This window comes from Zingiber officinale, chromosome 3B (genome assembly GCF_018446385.1).
Source record: "Zingiber officinale cultivar Zhangliang chromosome 3B, Zo_v1.1, whole genome shotgun sequence".
NCBI classification, from domain to species: domain Eukaryota; kingdom Viridiplantae; phylum Streptophyta; class Magnoliopsida; order Zingiberales; family Zingiberaceae; genus Zingiber; species Zingiber officinale.
Window position 1 is genome coordinate 29030321 of NC_055991.1, and position 11746 is coordinate 29042066.

General features: G+C 33.1%; 1 protein-coding gene across 1 annotated transcript; it reads right to left on the minus strand.

Annotated features, from left to right (window-relative positions):
* Positions 1-8809: 8809 nt before the first annotated feature.
* Positions 8810-9952, minus strand: LOC122054782. Its single transcript, XM_042616216.1, has one exon. It carries the CDS (start codon positions 9950-9952, stop codon positions 8810-8812), a length of 1143 nt encoding a protein of 380 aa, XP_042472150.1.
* Between the last annotated feature and the right edge of the window lie 1794 nt (positions 9953-11746).

Consider the following 11746-nt stretch of genomic DNA (forward strand, 5'->3'; position numbering starts at 1 on the left):
TAAAAATTATGGATGATGATGTATTTACGATCAGCTCAACGATACGGATGCATAAAAACTTGTTTCATCAAATTCCGAGGTCTCTAGGTCCTTATTTAAGTTTTCGGACACTAATTTACAAACGTTCAGTACACAACACATTTTTAGTTAGTATCAATCTATAGATGTTTTAAAAAATATCTACATAGAGATATCGGAATTTGATGAAACAAGTTTCTATGTGCTCGCCTCATTGTCATGATCATAAATCTATCAATAAAAATATTTTTTACCAAATATATATATATATTTGGAATTTTTTAATCCTAATTTGACCTAATTTGGTGTTAAAAATTCAATTACTGAAAATAATAATTAAAAATTATGGATGATGACGTATTTACGATCAGCTCAACGATACGAATGCATAGAAACTTGTTTCATCAAATTCCGAGGTCTCTAGGTCCATATTTAAGCCTTACATGTTTCATTTTAATTATTTAAAAATAATTTTAGGTTTGGGACGAATTCTGGATTCGTCCCAAATTTTGGGACGAATCCAGGAATTCGTCCCAAAATTTGGGACGAATCCAGAATTCGTCCCAAAAATTTAATCATTTTTTTAAAAAATAAACAAACTTGGACGAGTTAAATACGGACCTAGAGACATCGGAATTTGATGAAATAAGTTTCTATATGCTCATCTCATTGTCATGATCATAAATCTATCAATAAAAATATTTTTTACCAAATATATATATATTTGGAATTTTTTTAATCCCAATTTGACCTAATTTGGTGTTAAAAATTCAAATTACTGAAAATAATAATTAAAAATTATGGATGATGACGTATTTACGATCAGCTCAACGATACGAATGCATAGAAACTTGTTTCATCAAATTCCGAGGTCTCTAGGTCCATATTTAAGCCTTACATGTTTCATTTTAATTATTTAAAAATAATTTTAGGTTTGGGACGAATTCTGGATTCGTCCCAAATTTTGGGACGAATCCAGGAATTCGTCCCAAAATTTGGGACGAATCCAGAATTCGTCCCAAAAATTTAATCATTTTATTAAAAAATAAACAAACTTGATTAAATACGGACCTAGAGACATCGGAATTTGATGAAACAAGTTTCTATGTGCTCGTCTCATTGTCATGATCATAAATATATCAATAAAAATATTTTTTAACAAATATATATATATTTGGAATTTTTTAATCCCAATTTGACCTTATTTGGTGTTAAAAATTCAAATCACTGAAAATAATAATTAAAAATTATGGATGATGACGTATTTACGATTAGCTCAATGATACCAATGCATAGAAACTTGTTTCATCAAATTCCGAGGTCTCTAGGTCCATATTTAAGCCTTACATGTTTCATTTTAATTATTTAAAAATAATTTTAGGTTTGGGACGAATTCTGGATTCGTCCCAAATTTTGGGACAAATCCTAGATTCGTCCCAGAATTTGGGATGAATCTTCGATTCGTTCCTAAATTTGGGACGAATCCAATATTTATCCCTAAATTTGGGACAAATTATTTTTTCGTTCCAGATTTGGGGACGAATTTAGCAACGAATTATTTTTATGTTGCAAACTTGAAACGAAATTTTTTTGTTGCAAGTTTTGTTGGTTATTTGGGTCAAAATTTATTTTCGACCCTAAATTTGTTCCAATTTTGGGACGAATTTTTTTCGTTCCAAATGTTTGTCCCCAAAGTTATATTTTTTTGTAGTGGATGCTATTATACTTAGTTATTTGACACCAATACAAGTAAGTATAATAACCATAAAGAAATGTCTTTATTAATATATAGGAATATGATACATCGAGTCCATATAATAATCATCATATGATTGACTTTAGGGCTCTAACTAATATAACAATAAACTCATAAATACTCCAGTAGAATGTAGAGTCAAGCTATCAAAACATGAAGAATTAGAAAAAGTTGATCCAATATTTTTCAAGAGTTTGGTTAGAAGTTTACGATAATTGATATGATGATATGATATTTCTAGATAAGAATGAGGGTTTGTTATAAGAAAATAGTAATAAAATACGATGAGGTGATAATTGTTAATAAAGATAAAAATTCATGAAGATAGAATAAAAAATATCTAAATTTAATATATTTAAAATTAATAATTATCGAATAAATTTTTAAATAAACAAAAGTAAATTGAATTCGATATGTTTTCTATTTTTCTATATAGAGTGTAGAGTGAATTCTTCTCTCATAAGGTTTTTTTTATTTTATTCTCCCTAGACAACGTCTTCCGCGGCATCTTGCAGCCTCCGCCTTCGAACAGATGATCGAGCCGCTCCAATCCTACGGTACGGGGACGGAGAGGTCGTGGCTCAGCAGCGTCGATGCCTCCGCAGGCCTTGCGACGGCCGCGGTGCTAGGAGGCACCGCAGGTGACCGCATCGATGAGCCTGCGGCGGAGGGCTGCGGGCCAGAGGAGAAAGGTGCCGGTGACGAGGTCTGTGCGTGTTTGCTCGCCCATGGCAGGTGATCAAAGGCGTGATCTTTGAGGAAGAAAGCGCTCAGGGAAAGGATCTAGAAGTGGGGTACGGAGCTTGGAGAAGAAGCTTGTGACACGAGGCAAGTGCAATTAAAGCTAGTTAGGACACTTGCACGTGGCAAGAACCTACGTGCACGTGCGCGCGGTTCAACAACTTTTGTTATTCTCCTCGGGATTGTGAGATCGCCTTGTCGTTGAACATAAAAAAAAAAACCGACGTCCTGGTGAGAAATTCACCATTCATTTTTAACCGTATCTTATGAATATTTTACTTATTTTATTAAAAATTTAAATTCTTTATTAATTAAATTTGATGATGTTTAAAATAAAATTATATTAATATTTTTTTCTATTTACATAAAAAATTTTTAAAATTTTTTAATAATTTTTACCTATGCATCAATCAAAGATTGAGTTATAGATTTTTTTTCGTGAATCTATTCTAAATTTAAAGATTCAGACCCAACTACAACATATTATTAAAAAAATTTATAATTAATTAATCAGAGATATAAATTCAAAATGTAGTTGTGGTGTATTATTGAAAAATTTTCTTATTAAAAATTTAAGGGACCTTTGGTTTAAGGGAATAAGAGTGGAGAATGAGAATAGCAATCATTGATTGTCATTGTTGATGTTTAGATTATAGGAATGAAAATATAAATAAAAGAATGAATCCTTATAATTGGATAATGACTCATTCTCATGTCTCCCCATTCAATGAGTTATTATTCTATATTCAACAATCAAAATATTTTCTTATTGCAAAAATACCTTTGACCCAAAACTAAAATTTTTCCCCTTAATATCAAATATCAAAATATATTTATTTAATTTTTCTTTCGTATCACTTTCTCTCTCCTTTCTCTTTCATCATATTTTCTCTCTCCTTATTTTATCATCCACTTTCTCTCTTATCACACTTTTTTTTTCTCATTACACTTTCTCTCTCATCACACTTTCTCTCTCATCATACTTCCTCTCTCATCATATTTTCTCTCTCCTCAATCTCTCACATCACTCTCTTTTTTCTTTTTTTCATCACACTTTCTCTCTCATCATACTTTCTATCTCATCACACTTTCTCTCTCCTCAATCTCTCCCATCACACTCTCTTATTTTTTTCTCAACACACTTTCTCTCTCTCTCTCATCATACTTTCCCTATCATCAATCTCTCCCATCACACTCACTTTTCTATTTTTTCTTATCACACTTTTTCTCTCATCACACTTTCTCTCTTCTCAATATCTCCCATCATACTTTCTCTCCTTATTTTTTTCTAATTAAACTTTCTCTTTCTTCATTCTCTCTCATCATATTTTCTCTCTCATCTTCTATCATCATGCTTTCTCCCATCATACTCTCTTTCATCATTTTCTCTCATCGCATTTTCTATTCATTTTTTCCTATCACACTTTCTCTCTCATCATTCTCTCTTATCATATTTTTCTCTCACATTCAACTTTCTCTCACATCTAATTTTTTTCTCTTATTTTCCTTTAAAGGTAAAAAAGAAAATTTTAATTTATTCCGATAGAAAATATTCAACAAACCAAACATTACTTTTAAGAGTGATATCCATGGTCATACTCATTCCTATTCTATAATACTATGATTCTGATTCCTATTCCTAGGAAAGAACCAAACATCCTCTAATATTATCTTTAGTCTCACATCTTAAAATTGACAACACTGCGAGCAGAAAAATTTCTATAAATACCTTGAGCACGTGACATTAAAATGTATACTTTTCTCGATTTTTTTTTTGACTAAGATCAATATGATATATTAAATTAATTTTTTATAAAGATGGTTACTTTTATATTATATTATTGTATAGATTTGACGTACCTTACTCAATTTATAGATGATATTTATTTTTATAATTCATATATTATATTATATATGCAAAGTATATGATTATATGTACAATAGTTAGTAATAGTAAAATCTAAATGACTAATAAAGGAACATGATGTACCATGAAAGCTGTTATGACATGTTCGATGGTTGAATTTTTAAATAAATTTTTTTATAACTATTAATATCTCACATCAGTATCATAGAAAAAAAAAACTAGATAAAATGAAAATCTCTTTATAACTTGTTTTTTTATAGATCCGTTACAAATCATTCTTACATTACAAATCACAAATAAAATGTAACACTATTTTATTATTAATTATAAACTTAATTTTTAAGAGAAAAAAATAGATTTAAATTTTCAATACTACTAATTATAAATTTTAAACATTACCGGTTCAAACTTTTTTATTAAGATTTTTTTAATTTTATAATTTTTTTACGAACCTTACATTAGAGATGCGTTAGTTCATCTTTCAAGTGCAGCAATTACTTTAGTTGAGGTAGGGAACTTTCCATGAACTTTATTAAAAAAATAAAAAATAAAAAATAAAAACAGGAAAATGATTGGTGCGAAGAAGAGAGTCAACATGGATTCTCGATTTTCTGAACGAGTATTATGTTAAGGTGTGATAATGATATTTCTTTTGAGTTGAGTTCTTGTCTGTTAATATTTTTTTTTTGGAAAATACATACTCTCATATTATTGTTGTCGTCTTAAAAAGGGTTATAAATTAATTGAATGTTTATGAATAAATTTAATATTTGACTTGATAAAAATTTATTTATATTTGTTTAATATACACTAGATGAATTAAATGAAGAAGCTTGCATAACTCATTTAATTAAGTAAATAAACTTAAATACATATTTATTCAGCTGGTTAATATTCAAGAATAATATTTATCAATAAAATTCTTTTCAACTTACTAAATAAATAAAAAAAATTCAAAATGAACTAATAAATTTGTATTATCAAGCTCAATAATTAATCAAAAAGGACAGCTTGATGCACGAAGCTCCTGTTATGCGAAGTCTCGTAGAATGATCCATTATACACAGTCTTACCCTACTTTTTAGTAGAAACTATTTTCAGGATTCGAACCCGTGACCTTTTGGTCATAAAATAATAACTTTACTGTTGCGTCAAGACTCCCCTTTTCAATAACTAATCAAACAAACTTAAAATTTTAAAGTTCCAAATAATCAAACAAACTTGAATTACGAGCTTAATAACATCTACACGAAGCTTAAGCCAAGCTTAAGTTCATAAAAAAATCAAGTCAAATTTAAATAATTATTTTAACGGCTTGATTCATTTTAGGCTCAGTTCGAACTGACTCGATTATCTTATCAAATAAACTTGAATACTGCAAAAGTTGACTGAGCTCAGCTTGTTTACCGCTCTAGTCTTAAAGGGTTTTAATATTAAATCAAATATTAATGAGCTCCATTTTATTATTATTATTATTATTATTATTATTATTATTAAAAACATTCAATTTTTTAAAAAATAAAATAACATTTCACCTATAAATTTTTGTCTCAAATTTATATACTTGTGTGTTTCACAAATTTCAATTGTCTGATTAAAATTGCATTACTTTATAATTTTATCTTGCAGTTATTTTGATTAAAACAACTCCATCTTAAAACTATTTTTTACAATTTTTCTTTTCTCTACTATTTTTTTCTCTCTCTCTCATTTTTTTTTATCAACATACAGAAAATATAAATAACATTACATAAAATTTAATGAATTTTTTAATAACATTTTAATACATTTAAAAAAAATCAAAATAAACAATGGACATCATATTTGAACTTTTTACAATTTCAGAAATCCATTGAAAGTTAAATGAGTATAATCGGAGCTCTCTAGGTCGATCAGTGGATTTCAGTTAAAATCCACTAATAAACCTAAATAGCTCCGATTGCACCTATTTCAGTTCCTATGGATTTTTGATGTTACAAGGAGTTTAATTACAGTCTCCATTATTTATTTCGACTTTTCATATATATTAATATATAAAATCAAAAAACCGATAAAAAAATATATGTCGGACCTGAAAATGAAAAAAAGTCAAATTGTTAATATTAATAAGAATTGCATTTGAAAATATACACTAAATAATAAAGTAACGTATATTTTTTAATAAATTTAAAATTTTAAATGTGTTGTTGGGTAAATTGTCCTTTAAAATTTTATCGCAAATGTTTATCAATTTTTTTATAATTCAAGCGTCCAGGTTTGATCTTATTAATTTTGGAAGTAGACATTTTTTTTTATTTGCCAATCTAGTAAAATCGAAATATAACTTATGCAAAAGTTAACTTTTAAAATATTTTTTTATTTATATTTTTTTTATCTTACCACACCCATGGGGTAATATTTGTCAAATTTTTTTTTTTATAATCCAAGCATAATCCCAGAGAGGCGGGTGGCCCGTGGCCCTCCCCTAATTTATCCAACGGATACATTCAGAAACACTTGTAATAGTAATACAATAATACGTCGACAGCCAATTTTGACAATCTTTGGCGGGCCATTTCAATACTAAAATGAGCACTCTACTTGCGAAGACAAACCCCCATGATTTTTTCGCACATGGGTACTTCAGACCGAGGCTGTCCAACATAAATTTTCCACCAAAATTCGAGCGCATGCCTTGACTACCGTCTCTCATGCAGAACGTCATGCACGGAGGGAGTTGAATATGGCGGGTAAACTATGTAATTTCTAATCTCATATACTTTCTTTTGGAGTTTTGGTCGGAGGAACCTATATGCTACTGCCTTTTTTTTTATCCCAGGTACTACATTTTATGACTCATGAGATTGTTTAAATTGGAGTAGAATCGATACGCTAGGATTTTTAATCTCACATATTACGATTGGTACACTTATATGCTACCATTTAGACAAACTAATGATCCTTGTAATACACTACTTCCAGTTAGAACAGAATCCATATAATATGATTTACACCATATGTTAAGCAAACTAATGATCCTTGTAATACACTTAGTGAAATACTCATGTCTTTTAATGTACTAGTTTAAGATTTTGCCATTTGGTGAATGCACCATATCTTAAGCAAAGATGACTGAAACAAAAGTTTATGGTTTTATGGGCTCTGTATAATCCATGTCAAAGTAATAAAACTCAAAGAAAAGCTCACTATGAAAATCTGAAGGATGCAAATTGGATAGGTCCCAACGTCTGAGCTAATGGAAAGAAGATACAAATGGGAAATCTCAATTAGGTCCTACAAGAAACTGGGGACTAAGAGGCTTCCCAAATAATCACCATCAAGTTGCATATCAAAACCTTGGCATTGTGTATCAGGTTGGAAACTACTTTAGATTATTTTTATGCAACACAGGTTATCTAATGACGCTCAAGGTCAAACTTTTTAGTGACTTTGCTTGTGTCCTAACATTTTTGATCCACAACAAATGGAGCAAAGCTGCTCATTCTGCTTAGTTTTGGACTAGTGTAAACTTCATATGTATGAAACAGTAACATAGAAAGGTCTACTGTTTAACCCACCAGCCAAAGTTTATTTACTTGCTCAGTGAAACCCACTAAATATTAACAAACATAGTAGCAGAAAAAATTCAAACTGTTTATTTGCGTGTTATAAGTATAGTTCTACAGAAAATGGACAACATTGAACCAATGCACGTGGAACCAGAAAGACTGACAGAGATGCCCCAAGTAGCAGGAAAGATCACAAATTTATGGAGTAGTCCGTGAGTCCCCACAATTTTGAAGACTTAATAGCAAGCCAACACAGTGGGCTTCGTTCCATCCCTATCAGAACGGGCAAACTTGAGATGAAGAGAGTTCAGAGAAGCCACACACAAAATGCCAACCACAAGAGGCAGAGGTGGACTCCCTCTCCTCACACAAGAAGTCCTGTCCTCTAAAACCCATGACATCCCAACAGTAGAAATAACACAACTTGACAAAAGAAGAAAAAAGAGAAAACCCATGACATCCCAACAGTAGAAATAACACAACTTGACAAAAGAAGAAAAAAGAGAGGAGAGGAGTACCAAGTGAGAAAAAATGGGCAAGATGAGACTGGACTTAGAACTGTTTTTGAGTTCTGATGAAATTCCTAATGCTTTCAAGTATCAACTTAGAAGTTGGTATCAACTTAATGCAGACAAATTTGAAGAATTTTCTAAAAGCAGATAAAGAAATGAATTCAGTAGATTGTGGAGAGAAAAAAAAACATTTTTTGTCGATTACTAGCTCTCGATACACATATATAATGAAATATTTTGCAGTGTTTTCAGGCATGCAATCTTCAAAGAAAAAGATTGAGTCAGTTCAGACTATTTAGGACAAAATTGAATAGTAAATTACACAAAAGAAAGGAAGAGAGGTGGAATGGTTTACCCCCAAAGTCGATTAATTCTTCCAGGCGTAGACAAGCAGTGAGATGCCCTGCATCCTCCGCAGCTCAGCTTCCTCCGGGCTCACCCACTCCATCACCGACCAAGTGCTGGCTGACGAGGCCGATGAGATCGAAGAGGACGAGTAGGTGGTCTTCCTTCCTCCCTTCCTCTGTTCGCCACCGACGCCACTGTTACTCCAACTCCAATTAATGTGCCCATCCTTTTGATTATATCTCTCGGCCAACAAATTTTTGTAGATTGAATTGCCGTCGTGATTATCCATTTGCTCCGTGTTTGTCTTCTGCTCCCCCTCGAACCGGAGCAGGAACATAGCGCGCCCTACCTCGGCCGGGACGGAGGCGCCGACGGTGTAGGTTGATGGTACAGATCCGCCGTACTTAGACTGGAAGAACCAGCTGTGGAGATCCCAGCAAAAACGAATCCATCCGCCGTCGAGCTCCAATCTCTCGCTCCCCCGGAACTTCCATCGGAGGCGCCGCACGTGGAGGACCTGCTCGCCATCGACCTCCACTGACATCCACATTTCCTTCCCTTTCTCCTTCGCCCCGAGTTCGATTGAGATCTCGCGATTACGGCCTCCCATCTGTACGCAGGTCCGGTGCGACCTCCGGCCGCTGCTATGCTCCCTCATCAACGCGTGCTCCAGCCTTGATACCAGTGCAGAGCACGCAGGGGGCTTCTGAATCTTAGCCTTCTTGTACGCTTCGTCGATCATATCCCCGGCGACAAGGAGCATCTCACCGTCGACGGAGACAGCGACGAAGAACTTCCGAACGGGCTCAGGGCTTCCCCAAGGCGGGAAGACCGTGCATCTGAGGTCCCACACGAAGTCCACGGAGCGGCGCCGGCCGCCGCGTCCCTTGAAGCGGAAGCGCCTCGATCCGTGCCGCTTCCACAGAAACCGCGGCCTGATGCGGAAAAGGAAAGGCTCCTCCCCCTCGACCTGTCCTTGCTCGTCGGCGAGGCGGAGAACGGCGCGGACTGATATGCCAAGGAAGGTGCAGGACCAGGTGAGCGCTGCGACACCGAGGCGGGTCGCGTAGACTGAGGTCGTCCAGGTAGGCATCGCGGCTGTCGACGCCGACGCCTCCATGGCGGAGCCGCTCCGGAAGCAAGCCAGAACAGGAACAGGCATCGTCTAAGCCGGAGGGTGCCGAGCCAACCCGGTCGGAAGCGATCGAAGGGCAGGGTTCGGTGGAAATCGAGCTCGACGAAGCCGCTTACATTTTAATGGAGCGTGAGTGGGCAAGCGCCGTGCAGCAGATAAAAGTTACCAGAAGGTGAGCGGAACACCAACAACGATTCAAATAGCGACAGGCCAGGGTGTGTACCTTGACGCGGCTATTAGTTTTAGTTTATTTTAATGCAGGTAATTTATTAAGATGGCTTTACGTGATTAAGTACGTAATTAACTATCTTCGGCACTCCTCCTCCAGAAAAGATTGAATTAGCTACTGTAAACAGAGTTATTATTATAGGCAAGGATTTGAATCTAAACAAAAGTCTACGGGAAAATTTTTTTTCTCTACATTAATCAATTATAATTTTCTAATTTATCTCTTTATAAATGATTATGGGATCCAATAAATTTCATTTTTTGTTACCATATATATAAATTTTTATTTTTATTTTTTGGTTGAGTAAATTTTCAGTGGAGGTAAAGTACTTATTTGGTTGTCTGATCTTCTAATATAAAAGATTTTTTGTGCTAACATAAAATACTCAGTAAAATATTACTATACTAAAATAAATGTTACTCATGATTTATCTCTTTACGGAGAATGTGGAATAGTCAATGACGGTCCCGATTTCATCCCTAATAACTTTTTTCATAAGTGGTCCAAATTTATTATTTTTTAAAAAGATGGAGCAATCAGCAGTGTACTGAATATTTCTGAGTTAGGCAAAGCACGTGGCATCCAAACGACCGCATCAATCATTTAATATTTGCTAAATATTAATCAATCGTTCATAAATTCACATAAAAATTGAATATCAAAAATATTACCTTCATCCCAGATTTCCTCATAGCCGGGGTAAAGAACAATAAATTATGGAGTGAGTACACCAATCTTCTAAAATAGGACTAGATCGATGTCCAAGCTAGTTAAATAGATTTTGACAGGATTTAATGTATTTCTCAGTTTTTTACTATTAATTGGAGAAGAATTCCTAATTATTTAACTTTGTATGTCATCCTCGTATCTAAACAAATTTTATTTTCAATTTTTACATATAAAATTTTATTCTTCAATTTTTTCATATAAATATGATTACATGATTATCTCTCATATTTTTTTAAGGTAAAAAAAAAATAAAAATAAACATAAATCCTCTTGAATTTAATATTTTATATTAAAATTATCCTTCATATTTTTTATATACAAAAAATTTAGAAATGAGTATAATTCAGTATTTTAAACTAGAATCAAATATATTTTTTATCTAATTAAGTACGATTTTTTTCATATTTACTATAATTCATTATAAATTTAATATCATTTAAAAAAAATCTAATATATTTTTTATCTAATTAAATATTTTCATCCAATTAAATAGAAAAAAAAAGTCATATTTTTAATATGAATTTCTGCTTTTTTTTTTTTTACTACACGGTCTGACTTATTTTGACACTTTTTTTATGGCTAAAGATAAATACAAAATATTTAAATTTTAATATAATAATACATTATAAATCATCGTTTCATCCTTTTTTTTTAATATTAATAATTCTGTCCGACGTTATAATTTGCAACGGCCAGCAGACGCCCCGCCTCGATTTGTCGCGCCACGGTAGATTCGTAAGCGACGAGGAGCGACGGCCCGCGAAGCGTGGCCCGCGAATGGCGTTCCCGCCATCGCATAAATTCTCCCGCTTTCTCTCCTTCTCCCTTAACTGCTTGCTTCCGCGATCGTGAACAATAAGAAA

What these genes read in the sequence shown, in the direction of transcription:
- LOC122054782 (XM_042616216.1), bottom strand. Translation starts at nt 9,952, where the DNA reads ATGCCTGTTCCTGTTCTGGCTTGCTTCCGGAGCGGCTCCGCCATGGAG.